Below are 21,364 nucleotides of genomic sequence, written 5' to 3' on the forward strand. Positions count from 1 at the left end.
TAATGTATGCAACTTTAATAAGAAATGAAATTTAAATTATTAAAAACTACCATTTAACTGTGTACACCAGTACTTCAGTATTTCCACTCATTAAATAAAACACATGTAACTCAAAACACTAATTCTTCACTTGTGACTAAATTCTCTGAAGAATAAAATGCTGTCAAAACTCAAAACTGTTCAATTATGAATGACCTTGTTTATTTAGCAATTACCACAGACATTAAAATGATCATGGGTAATACTAATTTAAGCATTTACAGAATACCACTTAGGCTCAATACTGATGTATTAAATGAAAATACAGAAAAAAAAAAGGTCAATGAAACTGGCATTTATGACACCAGGTTAAAAGCAGATTTAAAACCATGTTTATCAAAGTTTTAACACTGGAACAAAGTTAAATGTACCTAATGAGACATGAAGCTGTTCTTGATAATAGTACAAACCTTTTCCTCCTATGGGTATTACTATTTTTAAGTTACCTCCTCTATATGAAACAACTGAAAGGAAAATTTAAGTATGTTACAACTCATGGATTACTTTTGTACAGGCATCATTCTATATACAAATGTATTAGTAACTAATATATTAAGGCCCTAAATCAAGTTGTAGAGAAACTTCACCTGAATGTGTGTTACAAAGATGAAGTCAGCCTACAAACACAGAATAGGTTAATGGGAATAAATATATTTTTTCAACTTTCTTTTAATCGGAATAGGATTTGAGGATAGGGTTACTGAAAGCACCAGGGTTCAACAAATTTATATTTTATCAAAGGAAAAAGATTCTTAAAGAATGCAATGATGGCATATCACCTTACTCTTATAGCATAAGTCTTTGTATTAGTCAAAGTGATACTATAATGATACTGTAATGCTTTAGACAAAAATTTTAAGATACATCAATGACCACTGACTTTCAAACAAAAGGTAGTGACCAAAATATTTAACTGTCTTTTTATCAAGCTTTTACAAACACATTTAGTCTTCACTGTCTGAGCAAATCAGTTTTAGCTTCTTCATAGTCCTCCATCTGTCTTTCAACATGACGCCTGTTCGGTTGTTGAACTTATAATGTAATAATATTTTAGACCAGTTTCCCTCTCCGTATTTCCTCACACCGGATCTCAGATTCTTGTCTTCTTCCCAAAGCCATGCCTTTTGATAAAATGCAGAACAGTTATTCACAGAAACAATTCTTTAAAAAACATACTTACTATAAATCCAACTTTTTTTTTTTAACATTTTATTTATTTATTTGACTGAGAAAGTGAGCACAAGCAGGGCGAGTGGCAGGCAGAGGGTGAGGGAGAAGCAGATTCCTGCTGAGGAGGGAGCCCAATGCTGGGCTCGATCCTAGGACCCTGCAATCATGACCCGAACCAAAGGCAGACACCTAACCGAATGAGACACCCAGGTACCCCAATCCAACTGCTTTTAATCAAAATAATATTAGTTTCTTAAGGATGGAAGAACTTGCATATGTATTTCTTAGATTTCTGCAAGAACTTATGTTTATAAGATTTCTCAGGGTCCTTACTATTACTGTTCATTTCGCATAAGCACAGAATAGCTCAGCTGCTCCAGAATCAGACAGCTACAGAGTGACAGAGCTAATCCAACCCAATTCATCATACTTTGAGCCTACATTGTCTCTTGCGATGCTTTCCTACAATTGTTATCAAACTGCTATTCTCCCCTCGCACTTTTAAAAAAAGATTTATTAATTCTGGAAAGAAAGAGAAAGAGAGAGAGAGGGACAGAGAGTACATGCTCACAAAAAGAGGCAGAGGCAGAGAAGCAGACTCCCCGGTGAGCAGGGAGCCCAACCCAGGGCTCAGCTGGATCCCACAACCCTGAGACCTGAGCCAAAACCAAGAGTCAGACGCTCAACTGATTGAGCCACCCAGGCATCCCCAGACTAGTACTGCTTAGTACTAGTACTTCCCATGTAACTCTAAATAGAACTTATGAATATTTAATACTTAATATTTAATTTAAATTTTAATATTTAAATATTTACTATTTTACTAATGAACCCAGTAAAAACCCAGGTCTATGTTAGGCAAAGTATACACAGCCATAAACCTCAAATTTTCCCTAAAACAAATTCTTAAAAATGCAACTAAAAAAGATCAATTCAAAACATACTGTTTTCTTTTGGAGAAAACAGCTAAAAATTTCTTAAAAATCAAATTAGTACCATACATAGGAAAAAAAATTATTGATAGTTGGCTTTTGCTATGAGTGACCAACTAACCTACCCCTTCTGCTGACATGCTTAAGGAGCAAATGACTTCTGAGTGATTATGTACTGTGTCAAGACTAGGATTAATTTCCCCAGCTGAATTTCCTATTTTCTTTAAAAATCCATTCATCAAGTCATGAAAAGATAGTGTAAGGATTTCGCTTACGTGAGGTATCTAGAATAGTCAAACTCACAGAAACAAAGTAAAATAGTGGATGCCAGGGGATGGGAAGAAGGGAGAATGAGAAACTGTTTAATGGGTACAGAGTTTTAGATTCACAATATGAAAAAGTCACAGAAATTGGTTGCATAAACAATGTGAATGCACTTAATGCCACTGAACCATACACTTAAGACGGATTAAGAAAAATTTTGTTATTATGTTTTACTACAAAGCTATAAAAAAGTTAAAAAAGGAGCAAAGAACTTTATAGACATTTCTCCAAAGATACACAAACGGCCAATAAGTACATGAAGAGGTGCTTAACATCACTAACCATTAGGGAAAACAGAGACTTGAAGAGAAATCTGTACACACATGTTGGTAACAGCGTTAGTAGGCAAAAGTTGGAAGCAATCCAAGTTATCTGCTGATGGATGGATGGATAAACAAAATGTGGTATATAAATACAGTGATATCATTTATCCTTAAAAAGCAAGTTAATTGTGACACATACTGTAACATGGATGAAACCTGAGGACATTACGCTAAGTGAAGGAAGTCAAACGCAAAAGGACATTATTGTAGGATTCCACTTGTAGGAGAAGTACATAAAACAGTCAAACTTGGAGACAGAAAGTAGAATGGTGGTTGCCAGAGGCATGGGAGAGGGGCAAATAGGGAGTCAGGGTTTAATGGGTATAGCTTTTTTTTTTTTTTTTTTTTAAAGATTTTATTTATTTATTTGACAGAGAGACACAGTGAGAGAAAGAACACAAGCAGTGGGAGCGGGAGAGGGACGCCAAGCAGGGACCCCGATGGGGAACTCAATCCCAGGACCCTGGGATCATGACCTGAGCCGAAGACAGATGCTTAATGACTGAGCCACCCAGGTGCTCCTAATGGATATAGTTTTTGTTTTTCAAGTTGAAAAGTGTTCTGTGGATGGACGGTGGTAATGGCACAACAATATGAATGTGTTTAATGCCACTGAACTATATACACTTTAATATAGTTAAGTGTAAATTTTGTTATGTATATTTCACTACAATTAAAAAATTCGAACTCAGTTGTCTGATGCACTATTAAAAAGAACTCAAGGTGGCTTCAAGAAGACAAACCTGAGATGAAAACTCTCGTGTACGGCTCAATGCCATAAAACTGGCACTGACCATAATTAAACCCCTTGTAGAAGTTTGTCTGAGGTGCCATGTCCTGGCAACTGGGCTGTCCTGAGTGCATGGTGCGCATGGCTACTTGATCTCTAGACAAAGACCAAGAGGACATCCTCCAGTGGCAGTCTGCGGTGACCAACCCAGCCACTTCTCTCATCAGTCACCACTCCTACAAATTTCAATTCACTGCTTGTCACTGATGCAAAACCAAAGGAGATGTAAATTTTCCGTGTGTGGGTGAGGAGTTTAAAAAAGAGAGAGATGGATTTACCGATTAAAAGTACTTCAGCAGTGGGTTATTAATCTTTGGGGTCACATAAATCTTTGAGAATAATAAAAGCTATGGATCCATTTCACAGACAAGTGAAGACATACCCAATTTCACAGAACATTTCAGAGGCCACTTAGACTAACCTTAAAATATCACTTTTATAGTCCCCAAGTTAAGAATTTCTGGTGTGTAAGAAGCTGCTACAGTTTTGTTCAATTTTAAAAAGTAGTCCTTGGTTCATGCAAATTTCATACATATGACAGTTTTTCTTGTTCAAATATGAATGAATTACCTTTAATAGAGTGCACAGATGATATCTGATACAATACAAAAGCTCATGAAGTAGGAACTGCTTACTATGTTCACTTCAGACACAAAAGATATTCCCAGTAGCCTGGAATTTGACCCTAGCCCTTGTCTCAACATGAACTATTTACAAATAGCTTTTCAAAGGGGTAAAAGAAAATCACATCTTAAATAAAGGAGAATAAGAAAAGTACTAGATCACCTTCAACTTCTAGCTGTGATAAAAAGGATAGATTTATTCACTTGCTATAAAAAACTAGAAAACCAGATAAAATACAGGAAACAATGGTTTGAGGCACTGGACAGATGACATAGGACTATAAACACTGAGTGCAGAAATGAAGTGAGTCCTAAAATTGACCCATCTTAACTTTCTGAATAAAAAAATTCCCTATCAAATGGTTTCTTCTTTTTTTAAAGCACAGAAGGACCATATTTAAATTGGATCCCCAGGGGCGCCCAGGTGGCTCAGTGGGTTAAGCCCCTGCCTTTGGCTCGGGTCATGATCTCAAGGTCTTGGGATCAAGCCCCGCATGGGCTCTCTGCTTGGCAGGGAGCCTGCTTCCCCCCCTCTCTCTGCCTGCTTGTGATCTCCCTCTCTCTCTGTGTCAAATAAATAAATAAAATCTTTTTAAAAATAAATAAATAAATAAATAGGATCCTGATTAGGAAGATAAGAATATAAAAGCTTATAATGTGGATTTAAGTCCCACTTTACATTGATAAATAGACCTTATGATAGTATCACAATAATTCTAAATAAATGTCATTATCAATATCCAACTTAGGGCTGTTTTAAAAATACAAGTGAAGTTTTTTTTTTTTTTTTTTTTTTTGGAACTTATTAGGATTGGCCAATTAATCCAACATGGCAAAATCAAAGATGGTGAAGTGGAAACATTTTACATTCAAGATCTTCCATGGTTGAGCAGAAATAATTTGAAATAATTGAATTAATGTCCATTAAGTCTTATTTAAATATAATAAATACCTGTTTTTTCCTAGATTGTGGTTTTTTAGAAGTTCCTGGCTGACTATTCAAAACACGTCGTCTCTTATTCTCAGCAGCTTGTCTCCTGAGTCTTCTCATTCTTTCACCTAGAAGTAGAAAAAAATCATCAAAAATTGCTTCACATTAAAATCAAAAGGGGGATATTTTTAAAGGTTACCATGAAATTCTATCTAGTACTTAGCTATTTTAAATAAAAAGAACTCTATCTGCTTAATTTTTTCCCCTTTGAATCTGGAAGCAGCAGAGTACAATGCAAAGATCAGTTTCTGAAAATAGCGGATATTGAATGCTGATTCTTTTATGTCTTTAAACAAGTTATCTCAACCTCCCAGAACCTGTCCTTTTTCATCATCTGTTAAAAAACGGAATAATATTTTATCTTATAGGATTGTTGAAATTTTCTTAAGATAATGTTTAAGGAATATTTAACCTAGTGTAAGAACTACAGCCCTTCCTTCATTTCTTCTTTCTTAGTCATAGTCAGTTTAGTAAGACAAGATGCATACCTAACTGAAAAGAGAACTGTTAACTGAAAAAAAACTGTTTATATAAAAAATCTTAAAGAATCTACAAACAGAATTAAAGAGTTTAGATGGCTGGATAGAAGATCAATAAAGCTCAATAGTATTTGTTCATTAGCAATAGTTAAAATATTTGAAACAATCAAAAAGATAATATTTACAATATAAAATATATAATTATTTACAAAACGAAAATATAATATTCTTAGGGATAAACCTAGCAGAGGTCAAGATCTCTATGTAGTAAATTATAAACCTCCATCATATATGTGTGTGTGTGTATATATATATAGATATATATATACACACTACACATTATAAGAAAATATATGACAATCTAAATACAGTAATGTGCTTCTGTTCATGCATAGGAAGACAACATAATTAATATAAAGTCTATAATTAATACTAATATATAATAACTGTGTTTGTTCTTTCCAAAAGTACTTACTGTTAAAATGCACTTTCAAATGAAAATTTCAACAGGGCTTTTTGTAGAACTTAACATTATTCTAAAATTATATGTGTTATGAGTAGTTCACCACCAGCCCTGAGCATCCCTACAGTTTTTGCTGAATGTACAAGGTTTATTTGTTTCCTGATACTAAACAGTTTTCTAGTCAAATAGGTACCCAAGCAGGTCAAAGGAACCACAGCCTGACCACCATGTAACTACCCTCTCTTGGGGAGGGGACTGGCTGTTTTGCTATCCCGTTTGCAATACTGTTTTGCTGCTTACTCCAAAAGAGGCAGGCCCTTGGCACCAAGTTTCTCAGTTACAGTACAACCTCTCTGCCTGCACAGCATCTATCTGGGGCCACCACACCGCCTGTGAGACTTGGAATAAAGAATCCAACACAATCATGCTGACACCATGCTACTTGTTGTGCCGTAATGAACTGTTCTGCTCTGACTCATTAAGTCGTATTGGCTACTTCTGGCACCTGTGGAGTGGTAGCAGGTTTTCCCTGACAACAGGGAAGATTAAAACACCAAGAATTGTCAAGATATTCCTGAAGAACAGTAAAATGAAGGGAATTTCCCTATCAAATACTGAGTTATTATGAAACTACAGTAATTTAGATAATTTGGCATTGTTGCAGGAACAGACTCTATGTGCTGGTCAGGCTCCAGTCAGGAAAATGGAAACCACACTAGTTACGAACAGAGATTTTCATACTGCAAATTGTTTAAACAGGTGCAAGAAGACTAAAAAAGCAGAAAAGGAAATTAAATTAGCACAGATTAATAATTAACAACGAAATTCATAATTACAGGTTTTAATATTGTCTCTCAGTAATTGGTGGAACGAACAGGCAAAAATAGGCAAGCACGCACAAAATCTGAACAGCACTATGAATCTACTTGACCTGATATTTTACAACAGAATTCACATTCAAGTGCATATCAACACTCACCAACACAGATCCTATCATGTACTAGAAAACAAATCTTAAATTAAAAAAAGAATCCTACAAAGTATATTTGCAGTCCCAAACAGAATTAAATTGGAAAGCACTAACAGAAAGATATCTGAAATACCCTTAATTATTTGGAAATTAAACAGACAGCTTCTAAATAGCCCAGAAGTCAAAGAGAAAGTCTTAAGGGAAATGAAAAAAATATCTTGGATTAAATGAAAAAAACAACATCTTAAAATCTGTGGGATGAAACTAAAGCAGTACTTAAAGGGGAGTTTATAGCATTAAATGCACATATTAAAAAAGATCTGGGAATCTATGAATAATAGGCAACTCATATACAAAGAAGGAAGAAAGGCTGACATTAGACTTGCCCATAGCAGCACTTATAAAGTCAAAAAATGGATCAGTATCTGCAAAGTTTTAAGAAAAGTATCTCTGAAGAATATTACGTTTAGCTAAATTTCCCTTTAAGCAAAAAACAGTACACACTCAAGGTACAGCATAGTCCCTATGTCAGTGGCTTTTTTATTGTAATAATGAAGTATGGAGACAGATGGTACCTACCGTTGGAGTAAGCATAGCATAATACATAGAGCTGTCCAATTATTACACTAAACACACACAACCAACGCAACATTGTGTGTCAACTATACTTCAATTAAAAAAAAAAAAGAAAAGAAAAAGAAAAGAACATCTTCCACTTCAATGATGACAGGAGAATCTGTCAGGCGTTGCCACTTGAAGAGAGTCTTCCCGGAAGGGAAGCCATCACAGAGGAAAGTAGAGCTGAGGGACACAGAGGAACCAGGTCTGACAAAAATGCTTGAGCAGCTGGATCCAGCCAGCCACACTTGTCACTAGCTAATGTACCTCTGAAATTATGAGTACAAGGCAGTAAATTCCCTTTCTCACCCCAAAAAGAAAAAAGAAGGGCAGAGCTTCTCAGTGATGTAAATATTTAGAAATATAGTACTTATAATCCCATCTTTTTAAAAAAATGTAGCAAAACAAGAGGTATAGAATGAGGACATGACGGTCAAAGGATTGGTAATCAGCGATAAATCAGTTTAAATAGATTAAACTACTTTGGAAATTATGGCTAGAGAAGAGAATTCTACAAACTTTTATCATACAAAATAATTTAAAAATTAATTCAATTATTAATTTCAAGTAATTGAAAAACTGGGAATTAGTGGGAGAAGTTTTTGTTGTTGTTGGCTAATACCACCCTTTTTAGATAAAGTCCTTCAACACTCTAAAATTTAAATTTAAGATTACAGAGGCAACCTGATTCACCCTCTTGAAGCATTTCATATTCTATATCCTTCATTTTGGAGGAATCATACAGATTATTGATATACTTCCTACGAAATAGCATCTACATGAAATTCAAAATGTTAATGTGTTTTAAAGTAACATGTAATCTAATCACATTTTTCTGAATTTTTGTTTGACTATTTTTCCACTGACATAGTCTAGTCCAGCAATTAAAAGCATGGGCGCTGCAGTCAGTGTCCGATTTGGCCTGGCTGGTTCAGCTGGCAGAGCATGAACCTCTCGATCTTGGGGTTGTGACTTCAAGCCCCATGTTGGGCCATAGAGCTTATTTAAAAAAGGTCAATTTTTTTTTTTTTTTTTTTTTTTAGATTTTATTTATTTATTTGAGAGTGAAAGAGAGAGAGTGCACAAGCAGGGGGAGTAGCAGACATGGAGAAGCAGGCTCCCACTGAGCAGGGAGCCCCAACATGGGGCCTGATTCCAGGATCTTGAGATCATGACCTAAGCCGAAGGCAGACGCTTAACTGACTGAGCCACCCAGGCACCCCAAGAAGGTTAACTGCAAATTCTAGTTCAGTTCACTATTTCTGTGACCAAGTATATTTTACTTAATTTCTTTTTGTAGTGGCTTCACCCGTAAAATGGGGATGATTTTTTTTTTAAAAAGGTACTTGCAAGGTTGTTGAAGATTAAATGAGTTTACACATCATTTCACTGAATGCTAGTAAGTTTTTTCTGCACAGAAAGAATTTAGTTGATTTTCTTTCTTTCAAGTTCTCTGAATCATCTGATTTTTTAAAAGTACATGGCAATTTTACAAATCTGAAAAAATTCAGCATAAACAAAACTAATATCCTCTATGGAGAGGATACTGCATACCTTTTAAGCAAACTAGAAGTAAAAAAAAATGGGTATGCATATATTACTAACATCTAACAAAAAGTCAAAAAATGTACTAAAACTCAAGGTCTTCTAGGCTCAATATCCAGTCACTGTCAAACCAGTCTGTAATGAGGTTACAGTTCTCAGAGTTTAACTACTAATCAACTACTTAGAATCTAAAAAAATATGCTTCTACTTCTTTGAATTTTGTATTATGAAGTTAAAAGTCCAGAATCCCCAAATTATTTTAGCTTAGAATTATGATTCCTAGCCATTTTGCAGTAGTAGATGCAGAACAATTTTGGAATAACAACATGAAGCAGTTATTTGAGTTTAACTTTACCATTTTTAAAATGAAGACGACAGTATCTGTGGATGTAAATGTTTTAGAGCTTTAATTTACAAATACTAGTTAATACTGGCCCTGTCACCAGCCGTCAATTATGAATGTATTCAATTAATGCTTATTGCAGCCCTACTATGTCCTTGGCATCAAGCTGGTGCATCTATTACTTTCATATTGACCACAAGCTGCTAGGTGTGGATCGATGAAGTTTAAAAAAAATCCTTGCATGCATGTACTTATTCAGTCATTCATTCACACAGTATCTAGAATGTAGTGTAGGTTCAGTGAACATTTGCTGACGGAATACATACCAAGGAGAAACTTACAATCAAATAGTAATTTAAGGGACGCCTGGGTGGCTCAGTCGGTTAAGCCACTGCCTTCGGCTCAGTTCACGATCCCAGGGTCCTGGGATCAAGTCCCACATCAGGCTCCTTGCTCAGCAGGGAACCTGCTTCTCTCTGCCTCTGCCTGCCACTCTGCTTGTGCGTGCTCTCTCTCTCTGTGACAAATAAATAAATATTTTTTTAAAGATTTGTAATTTAAAACAATTATGGACTTTTTAAAAGATTTTTTAATCTATTCATTTGAGAGAGAGAGAGAGAGACAGCGCACAAGAAGGGGAGGCAGAGGCAGAAGCAGACTCCCCACTGAGCTGGCAGCCCGACATGGGGCTAGATTCCAGGACCCTGGAATCATGATCCGAGCCGAATGCAGATGCCCAACCATCTGAGCCACCCAGGTGCTCTTACGGACTACTTTTAAGGATTTTTTTTGTTGGTTATTGTTGTGTGTTTTTTAAATCAAGCAATGTCTTTTATAAGAATAAATTCTAAATCCAATAAGGAGGGTAGCTAGATGCCACAGTCAATCATCATTATTCATGGATTCTGTATTTGTGAATTTACTTCCCTGCTAATAATTTGTACCTCTAAAATCAATACACTTTCATGTATTGTGCTTTTGTGGTCACTGGTGGACATGAACAGAGCAAATAAAAAGGGGGGTGCCTGGGTGGCTCAGTGGGTTAAGCCTCTGTCTTCGGCTCAGGTCATGATCCCAGGGTCCTGGGATAGAGCCCCACATCGGGCTCTCTGCTCAGCGGGAAGCCTGCTTCCCCCTCTCTCTCTGTCTGCCTCTCTGCCTACTTGTGATCGCTGTCAAAAAAGAAAAAAATTATCTCACCTGATATGTGTGCTCCCAGCTAAGCTTAAGCAAAGTGATACTTTGCCTTCATGTTTTAGCAATGTTATAAATAACTGTCTTTTTTAGAATCTACTTAATGCAACAGTTTGTGTTTTGGGGTACTACAGCTGTTTAAAATGGCCCCAAGATGTATTGTGGAGATGCTGTCTACTGTTCCCAAGTGAAAGAACACTAGGATGTTCCCAACAGAAAAAAAATGTGTTAGAAAGCTTAATCCAGGCATGAGTTACACTGCTACTTGACCACAAATTCAAGGTTAATGAATCAACATTATATATTAGTATCTTTAAAGAGAAACACACTGAACAAGGGTATGTATTTATCAGCTGACAAAACTGGTGACAAGAGGCTGAAAGGAATCTAACCCTGTAATTCCCCAGTAATGTTTAGTATTCACCAACCACAGTAACTTTACAGAACATAACTATCATGATAACAATGGTATGTTTCAGATTAAGTAAATATTTCAAGTTGCTGAATAAAGTTAAGGTAGAAAAGCAGTGTACCATCATAGCATAAGTACTCTAAGCTAGGCAATCAGAAGAGCTAACTTTTTAAATTAAGTAATAACTTTCTAACTCTAAGAAGGTATGGCATTTAATCCTTTGTGCTTTGGTTTTCTGAAGTGTCTCTGGGTGTTGTAGTAGGGAGGGCAAGGACTGGACCACTTTCAAGGACACATCAATTCTCTACTTCTAAAACTGTACTATGAGTACTCACTTTGAAGAATTTCCATTCTTTCTTCTTCCCTTCTAAAATCCTGTTGTTGGCTTCCGTGTTTTGACTTAGATAGAATGAGCTTCTTGTGACACCTAAATTGAACAAAAAAGCATGGGATTGGTTCCACAAAGAGTAGAAAAGTAATGAAAGAAGGTAGCTGACTTGTCTTAATCTCTATTTTAGGACCTTCTTCTACTTTGGCCTGTTTCCTCTGGTGCTCTGAGTGCTCTATCTTAACTTTTGGCCTCTTAAAATTTCTGTTGTCTAACTTTCCCTCTCCTCCCATCACTTATTTTCTCCATCTTAGCTACTTAGAAATCAAGATTCTTTTGGCCTTCTAATTAGATAGGTGAAGAAAAAAAAAAATCCTCAGACTATCAGCTATTAACTTTCATTCTCTCCTAAATTCTAAAATTCCTTTACACATAATGGTAGGTATCACTTATCTTCACAGCTTCCAAAAGGAGTGTTTTTGAAATGAAGGTTGTCTGGAAACAGAGTGTGGCAAAATTTTGACAACCCTGCAAAGCTGGTATTATTCCAATTTTATAAAGGAGCTAGTTTAGATGAAAAAAATTAGTTCACCTAAACTTAGGAAATGATTTTATCGCCACCTAAAATCTGTATCATCACCTAAGTACCCATGCATGAAACCTACTAATCCGTTCCCTTCCTCCCAAAACTTTCTATTGTGCTCTCTGGAATGCCATTCTCAACCTCTTTACCAGTTCTCCTACCTCTTCGCTTCGCCTAAAATATCCCTTACAGAGAATATTTCTCTGTGGCTTGCTCAAGTAGACCGGCCTTCTACCTTCTTTGAACACAGGGTCCCAGAGGTGGGTGTCTATACTTTCCATTTCCCAACAAACGCCACTTTCAGGATCCTGCCTCCATAAGAAATCTTAGCCCTTGTGGATTCATTCTACTAATGTGTATCAACGTCTACCATACTTCAGAGTTATTCAGACCCTTGCAAACACTTTTTATCATTCATGGATCTTTTTCTACACTCAAGTGATGGTTTTATCATGTTATTTCCATGTTCTTGTGGATAACCCATATATAATCCTGACCTCTCAATTCCTCATTTCCAACGACTTCCTCCCCCACACTAAATCAAAACCTCCCACTATGGTTCCTATTCAGCATCCTAACTGCTCTATCTCTAAAATCATTGATGCAGACCTTTTGTTCTCTGAGCCACGTTATATTGTCTGTCACAAAATTTCTAGTAGACTAAACAGTGTTTCAAGTAATTTCATAAAATTAGAATTTGAGATATTCATCAGAAAAGTAACTGCCCCCAAACCCCTGGCAACATAACCTTTTTTCTAGGACAGAGTAAGAGTTTATTAAACATCTGCTTTAAGTTCAAGCACTCCCTATACATGTATGCCAATAATGGCCTTGTGGAAACAATGTGTAAGAACTCAGGATCCCAGAGGCGGGTCTCCATAGTTTGGAACTTCAAGACACATGAAGGTCTTGAATATATGTTGAGATAATCAGGCACCTACGATATTCTCTAAATTACACCATCAACATGACAGTTATTATAAAACATCTAGGTCTGCATGAAGTACTTCAATCAAAAATCTTAAAGACAGAAAAGAAAAATGTCCATGTACTTCACCTCAATAAGGACACTGTACCCCCTGAGAAGTCAGTTGCAGACTGTTTGTCACTAACACTTTAAAAAAAGAAAAAATATGTAAGAATGTAAACAAAAGAAACTTTTCACAAGGTCAATACTTACTACATAATCAAGTCATATTTCAATTTATACAAAGTATCTTTGGAAAGAAACCCTGGTAACATCAGGACGTACAGAGTCCATTACAACATGGATAATTTTGCCCAGATGTACTTACCAGATAGTAAATCAAGCTTTCACAAACGTAAGTTAAGCAGAATTAATGTTGTAATCAGGCATTCATGTCACTCTTTCAAAAACTCTCCCATGTCTCTTTATTTCCATGGATTTAAGTTTAATTTCTTGCCCTCCCCACTAGGCTCCAACTGAACTTTTTAACAAGTCCCGCCCCAAGTTAAACTTAGCTTCCAAAAACACAGCATAACCATTTACACCTTTGTGCCTTCACTGGAACTATTCTTCTATCCTAAAATGACATTTCCTCTTCATCTAACTGTAAATATCCTAACTATCCTTCAAGGACCTGCACAATACTCACCCCTCCATGAGGCTTCCATCTCAACTTCTTCAGCATTTAAGTCTATACATTTTAACAACAAATTATGTAATGTCTGCCTCAGTTCCTGTTTCCTGTCTATAATTCTTATTGCCTCAAAATAGTTTATAAGCTTTATCAAAGTTTTTATTTCATTTACCATTGATATGAAGGTTTCATCTTTCCTATTATTTGTCTGATTTCACAATCACATTTCTGATTCTACCCTTATTCACCTGTGTCCTGCTGATTTTTGTCCTGATACTGGTGAATCTGATGCTTTACTTGTCCTGATTCTATTTGCTCCAGGGTGGTCTTGAGATTTGCTTGGTTCTTGATCTTCATTTTGTCTCTAGTTTTATTCTCTGGGTCTAGTGCATTGCAAATTCTAATATACACCAGGTAATGAACTAAGTACCAAGGATACACAGCTAATTAAGAAACTTTGAAAGATTCTCAGTCTAGTGAGAAATACAAAAAGATAAATAGGTATGTTACCATCCAAGAGAAGTCCTTTTATAGAAATGTGACTCAATGCTGCAGGAGCACAGAAGTGACAACTGATCAGAGAGCTCAGTAAAACATAGGGGATCTTTGAGCTAGGCCCTGAATGGCAAGTAAGGGGCTGCTTTGAGACAACAAAAAGAGGGGAATTCAAAATTGAAGCAAGAGACAGGCATGAAAAAGCTTTTAATATTTGAGGATCAGGATGAAATTCTGTGTTGCTAGAAAGTACCATGTATGTGGGCAGGAGAGGATAAGCTTAGGGATAAGGTTGTATATGAAAAACAAACAAACAAACAAAAAAACCAGAAAGGGGCCTTGTAAGGCTTGCCATGCCAATAAACTCTAACTCATCTAGTAGGAAAAAGAAAGCCAAAAGAGATTATTAAGTTGGAAAGTGATTTAAATAGGTTTATTTTTGTGGGACACTAATTCTAGAAGTCATGTCAAAGATGGATTTATATGGTACAAAGCTAAGTAATAACCTAGGATACAAGTAATAAGAAAGACTATATTAAAGAAGCATGGAGATGGGATTTACAACACTTGGGGAGTTAACTGGACGTGTGAGGAGAGCCAGGATACAGAGAGACAGATGAGAACATCAACAGTTCTGCTTACACATTAAATCGCGTCTTGTGTAAGAGGCGTCTGAAGTAAGCTAGCAGTCTAAATGAGTACATAGGAAATGTGTTAGTTATCTGCATGAACCACAGCAAGTTTTAATTTGATTTTAAAGCAGTATTACACTGGGCTGGAAGGCTAGGCTCCACAAGTACTTGGTTTGGGTATTACTATTTAACTTGGATTTCCTAAACAGAATGAAATAATTTAGCCAATAAAAATGACCTCTACTTCTTAAAATGGATCTTAGAAAACAATAAGACCTTAATAGAGTTTGGTGGAAGACCAGTGAGGGAGCAGATCACAGATAGGTAGGGACAAGGATAGACAATAATGACTAAGCTTAGTCCTGAGGTATAAGCAATGCATGTCCGTCCAACTTGAACCCCCACCCCCACCTCTAAATAAGTAGCTGAGATGAGGAGCCTGCAGCACTCAAGTCACAGGACCAAGAAAAAAGAGTGATATTACATCCACTGCCAAATCCACTCATCCAGAGAAGACACGGATTTGACATCTGGCCTTGGGTTAAGGGTAGAAGAAGAGAGGCAATGGACCACAGGTTCAACAGAAAAGAACTTGATAGTGGTAGAGTTTATCTTCTTCAATAAGGTTAGCTTCTAAAGCCAAAACAAAAGGTAAAAATTACCCTTGAAAATCCCTAAAGAAATAATTTTGGAGACTGATTTTGTCTCTCAATACAGTAGTCCCCCTTATCTGTGGTTTTGCTTTCCAGTTTTTGTTACCCATGGCCAACTGCACCTGGAAGATGATCCTCCTCTTGACGATCTCATCAGCCTAACACTATGTCATGATGACCAGGTCATGATGCCTGCATTGTTCTTCTTGCTTCATCTTATCACGTAGGCATTTTATCAGCTCACATCCTCACACTGTCTCAGAACTCAGATGTTCTGAGAGAGAAGAGACCACAATCATATAACTTTTATTACATTCTACTATTCTATTGTTGTTGTTAATCTCTTACTGTATCTAATTTATAAATAAACTTTATCACAGGTATGTATATATAGTTAAAAATATAGTATATAGGGGCGCCTGGGTGGCTCAGTGGGTTAAAGCCTCTGCCTTTGGCTCGGGTCATGATCCTGGAGTCCTGGGATCGAGCCCCACATCGGGCTCTCTGCTCAGCGGGGAGCCTGCTTCCTCCTCTCTCTCTCTGCCTGCCTCTCTGCCTACTTGTGATCTCTGTCTGTCAAATAAATAAATAAACATCTTTAAAAATAAAATTAAATTAAATTAAAAAATTAAAAAAAATTTTTAAAAATATAGTATATATAGAGTTTGGTACTTCCTGTGGTTTCAGGCCTCCATGGGGGGTCTTGGAATGCATCCCCCAGCAGACAAGGGGGACTACTATGTGTAGGACCAACACAGCCCATTTCCCTCCAGCAATGAAGCAAATCACAATGTCTTCAGTTCAGCACCAGATGAAGTGGTTAGGCTACTACTGAAGATGTAGGAACAGTATCTTTTTTTCTTTTTTTTTAAGATTTTATTTATTCATTTGAGAGAAAGAGAGAGACAGAGAGAGAGCACAAGCAGGGGAAGAGGCAGAGGGAAAAGCAGACTCCCCACTGAGCCAGGAGCCCTACATGGGGCTCTGTTCCCAGGACCTGGAGATCATGACCTGAGCCGAAGGCAGAGGCTTAACCACCTGAGCCACCCAGGTGCCCCACGAACAGTATCTTAAAATACTAAAGGGGCACCTGGGTGGCTCAGTGGGTTAAAGCCTCTGCCTTTGGCTCAGGTCATGATCCCAGAGTCCTGGGATCGAGTCCCGAGTCAGGCTCTCTGCTCAGCGGAGAGCCTGTTTCCTTCTCTCTCTCTCTCTCTCTCTCTGCCTACTTGTGATCTCTCTCTCTGTCAAATAAAGAAATAAAATCTTAAAAAAAAAAAAATACTAGAATAACCCTTAGTATAGCGAGGCACACTGATGATGGCATGTGGGATCTGAGATCTAAGGGGCATAGAGGATTCAAGTTTCCAACCTCAACACTGTTCCAGAGCATACGTTGCCTGAGGATGGTAAATGGTATTACTCACACTATTTAAACTGTACTATTTTGCTTAGTATATACAACAATTTGTATAAATTATAAAGTAACTGTACAGTACTCCAAATATCCAAATGTTACTAATCAGTAAAACATACCCTCTATAATAAATTATTTTTTAAAAAATGGATCATTAGCAACACTTTCACATAAACATGAATCCATGAAACAAAAATATATTAATGAATTTACAAACCTTTTTCCCACATCCAAATTAGCTTCAGTTTCCACTTCAACATTGTTACCATTAGGTTTATCTTGAGTTGTTCTTGCCCTTCTACTTTCCACTACTTTTGCTGCTGCCTTAAAAAATGGAGTTGTTGAAGAGAAAGGAATCCATTACACCATTCTGAACAAGTAACATTAAAATTAAGCCGTCTAATTCTTTGATAGTCATAACTAAAGTATCTGGTCACTACCGGTCAAGAAAGGGACTGTGTTGTGTTTTCTCCAGTAACTATCATCAACAGCAGCTGCTTTAGTCACCTGCTTGGTTTATAAGTCTTACAGAGAAGATTTCTTTGTACATCTGTTTGATACATGGGGCACTTAGTAGGCAATTTTAAGATAAAAGGTTACTTAGGAAAAAAAATCAATAAAAAGTCCAGATAGAGGCAGCTGGGTGACTCAGTCTGTTAAGCATCTGCCTCCTGATTCAGGCTCAGGTCATCATCTCAGCGTCGTGGGATTGAGCCCTGCGTCAGGCTCCATGCTCTGCACAGAGTGCGCTTGGGATTCTCTCTCTCCCCTGCCTCTCTAAACAAACTCTTTTAACAATTAAATAACAATTAAAAAATAAAAATTCCAGGTATTTATACTCAATTAATCAGTGCTCCCCTATAACATAAGTTAAAACTTTTTGAGGCCAAGACTGAGGATAAAATGTTATGAAAAAAATCTTTCTAAAGGTCCTTCTTCAGTCTAATTCTTTTTTCTAAAAACATGCTAAAAATTCCTTTGATCTATTCTCCCTTCAACTTTCTATTTTGAAAAATTTCCCCAACTCTTATTTCAAAAAAGTTTAAAAATACTACAAAGATCACCAATAAACCCTTTAGATTACAACAATTTGTCATTCTACAAAAATCACTAAATAAAATTCTGATTAGTTTTTAAGGATTTCTATTTCAAGTATTCTCCTTTATTATAATATTCTCTCCTTACTCTATTGTTAGAGTCTCTCTGAAGTATGCATACCTTCATAAGAAAGGCTGATGATTTTTCATTTATCACAGAATTCACGTAACTCTTAATTTTCTCCATCATGTTGTTGTAGCTGAAGTGCTGAAAAATTGAGTGGAATGTATCTCTCTGAGAGATTACCTTATGCAATTTCCTTTTTAAAGGCTAAAGACAATAGGAAAAATGAATTAACATGTAAATCATAAATAAGATGGTAGAAATGTTGTCTTATTTAATTCAAAAAATCACATTATAAACTCAAAGACACATGAGATTTTTAAAAATTCTGTTTTAAATGGCCCATCAATGTATTTTTTTCTTACTTAAACTACTTTGTATTTCACATACATAAGGATTTAAAAATAAATTATGAACTTGAAAGTCCATTGCCAAATTTAAGAAACAAAACATCATCTTTACAACTGAAGCCCTCTTTTTCTACCATAATGATTACACCTCTAGCTTCTCCTCTCCTCAAGGCAGCCATTATCCTAAATTAGAATTTACCATATCCACACATTCCTTTACACTTGCACTAAGAATGAAGGTAACCATAAATATATGGTACTATTTAGCATATGCGTACTTTTCCGAAACTTGCTATATTTGCTCAACTCTGTGACATTTATCCACATTGATTTGATTTTTATAGGACTAGCTACTTTCACTCTCATTACAACATTCCACTCATCAAAAATAGCATTTATTCATCCATTCTTCCAGCCTTTTGAAAGCATTTAAAAGCTATTTTCTTTTTTTTTTTTTAAAGATTTTATTTATTTATTTGACAGACAGAGATCACAAGTAGACAGAGAGGCAGGCAGAGAGAGAGAGGGAAGCAGGCTCCCTGCTGAGCAGAGAGCCTGACGCGGGACTCGATCCCAGGACCCTAAGATCATGACCTGAGCCAAAGGCAGCGGCTTAACCCACTGAGCCACCCACGCGCCCTAAAAGCTATTTTCTATTACTGCTATACTGTTAAAACATTTTTCTATAGGTCTTCTTGTGCACAGTACAAGCTTGTCTTGGACACCAGTTCTTTCAAGACTGGTTGCACAGTAAAAGCTCCCGGACCTTCAAAAATTCTACTTCTTAGTCTCTACTCCAGACCAACTGTCTTAGTGGGACCTGTTTTTTTGTTTTTTTTTTTTTTTTAAATAAAACTTCAAGGCTTTTAGGGGTGCCTGGGTGGCTCAGTTAGCTGAGTGACCAACTCTTGATTTCAGCTCAAGTCATGATCTCGGGGTCCTGGGAATGAGTCCCAAGTTGGGCTCTGTACTCAATGGGGAGTCTGCTTAAAAGTCTCCTTCTCCCTCTGTCCTTCCCTCCCCCCCACTTGGATGCACGTGCTTTCTCTCTAAAATAAATCTTTAAAAGAAAATCTTCATGGCTTTTAAAATGTGCAGTAAAAATAAAAAGTCACTCTAGGGACTTATCTAGAAGTAGAAGTGCTGGAATGCATACTCAGATTTTGCTAAAATGCTCTCCAAAGTTTATGAGCTAATTTACAGGACTGAGAAGGTATGGCAGCCTTACCATTTCTCCACTGTTTGAGCCAACGTTAGTATTCTAACGTATTTTAATCATTGCCATCCTGAGGTTTAGTTAATACTATTTCAATACATTACTTGGGATTGCCCTCATTACTCATGCTAGTGAGGTTAAGCATTTCCTTTTACACTTACTGGCTGTAAGCTTTTTTTTTTTTTTTTCTGTGTTGTACAGAGTGGGGTTTTTCAGTAACCTCACATGTTAAGGCAAAAAAGTAGGGGGCATGGAACCCAATAAACACATCAAGCTTTCAGGTGGAATCTCTGTGGAGGTTTATACTTTGGAAACAAAAGCAAATTAGAAATAAACGGAGCCTTAATAAAACTTCAACCTTCTCTTGACTCCGCTCAGTCCCTCAACAGATTAAGGTGATCACCTCCAACTCTACACAAGTGTGCTCAAAGGTGCTCAACTTCACTAGTCAAAGGAAGAGAAACCAAAACCCAATGTGATGCTACTACATATTTGCCAGAATGACTATAAGGAAAACTACAGAGCAGGTCTGTGAAGCAAGTAGAACTATTCCACACTACTGAGCAAACGGATATAACATAACCACTTTGGAAAACTGTTTGGCAGAATCTACTAAAACCGAGTATATGTAAATCTTACAACCCATCAGTTCTATTTCTAAGTATATATCCAACAGAAACATGTATTATTTGTTCTACAAAAGATGTGTAAAAGAAGGTAACAGCCCCAAACTGGAAGTAAATCAAATGTTTCTCAACAGTAGTATTCTATTTTTTTTTTTTTTTTAAGATTTTATTTATTTATTTGACAGACAGAGATCACAAGTAGGCAGAGAGGCAGGCAGATTGAGGGGGGAGGCAGACTCCCTGCTAAGCAGACAGCCCGATGTGGGGCTCAATCCCAGGACCCTGGAATCATGACCTGAGCTGAAGGCAAAGGCTTTAACACACTGAGCCACCCAGGCGTCCCTAAGTTGCATATTCTAATAATGGAACAATGAGACTAAGTCAACTGTTGTTACAAGCAACACCATGGATCAATCTCACATAAACTTGCTATATGGGGGCACCTGGGTGGCTCAGTCATTAAGCGTCCGCCTTCGGCTCGGGTCATGATCCCAGCGTCTTGGGATCGAGCCCTGCATTGGGCTCCCTGCTCAGAGGGAGTCTGCTTCTCCCTCTCCCACTCCCCCTGCACGTGTTCCCTCTCTCGCTGTCTCTGTCAAATAAATAAAATCTAAAACAAAAACAAAACCCTTGCTAAATGATTACATTACATAAAATATGGAAACAAGTAGAACTAATCTTGGATGTTACAAGTCAGGATAATGGCTATCCTTGAAAAGATGGGAGGGACAGTGACAGGAGGGTGTGGGCAATGTTCATTTTCCTGATCTAGGAGGTCATTACAAAAGCATGTTTCTTTCGCAAAAACACATCTTTTTATACACTTGTACATGTATGCTACTAATAGTATGCTACTGTTCAATAAAAAGTTCACTAAAAATGTATAAAACTATTTTTTTTTTTAAAGATTTTATTTATTTATTTGACAGAGAGATCACAAGCAGGCAGAGAGGCAGGCAGAGAGAGAGGAGGAAGCAGGCTCCCCTAGAGAGCAGAGAGCCCGATGCGGGGCTCGAACCCAGGACTCTGAGATCATGACCTGAGCCAAAGGCAGCGGCTTAACCCACTGGGCCACCCAGGCGCCCC

The 21,364-nt window shown here is 37.0% G+C and overlaps 1 protein-coding gene across 4 annotated transcripts in view; it reads right to left on the minus strand.

Moving 5' to 3' along the window:
* The window catches only part of LOC111156775 (telomeric repeat binding factor 1), a 34,328-nt gene continuing 12,964 nt past the window's right edge, over positions 1-21,364 (minus strand). For 2 of the 4 annotated variants that reach the window (XM_022517844.1, XM_022517843.1), the window contains exons 5-10: positions 18,144-18,293; positions 17,143-17,249; positions 13,185-13,241; positions 11,552-11,643; positions 5,154-5,260; positions 1-1,160 (exon numbers count right to left, since the gene is read on the minus strand). In XM_022517844.1, the coding sequence (XP_022373552.1) occupies positions 984-1,160; positions 5,154-5,260; positions 11,552-11,643; positions 13,185-13,241; positions 17,143-17,249; positions 18,144-18,293 (690 nt within the window). In that variant the 3' untranslated portion in view covers positions 1-983. The remainder of the gene's footprint in view (positions 1,161-5,153; positions 5,261-11,551; positions 11,644-13,184; positions 13,242-17,142; positions 17,250-18,143; positions 18,294-21,364) is intronic. The other 2 variants (XM_022517846.1, XM_022517845.1) reach the window with 1 other exon arrangement.

This window comes from Enhydra lutris, unplaced genomic scaffold (genome assembly GCF_002288905.1).
Source record: "Enhydra lutris kenyoni isolate GAN:26980312 unplaced genomic scaffold, ASM228890v2 scaffoldscaffold49, whole genome shotgun sequence".
Lineage (NCBI taxonomy): Eukaryota > Metazoa > Chordata > Mammalia > Carnivora > Mustelidae > Enhydra > Enhydra lutris.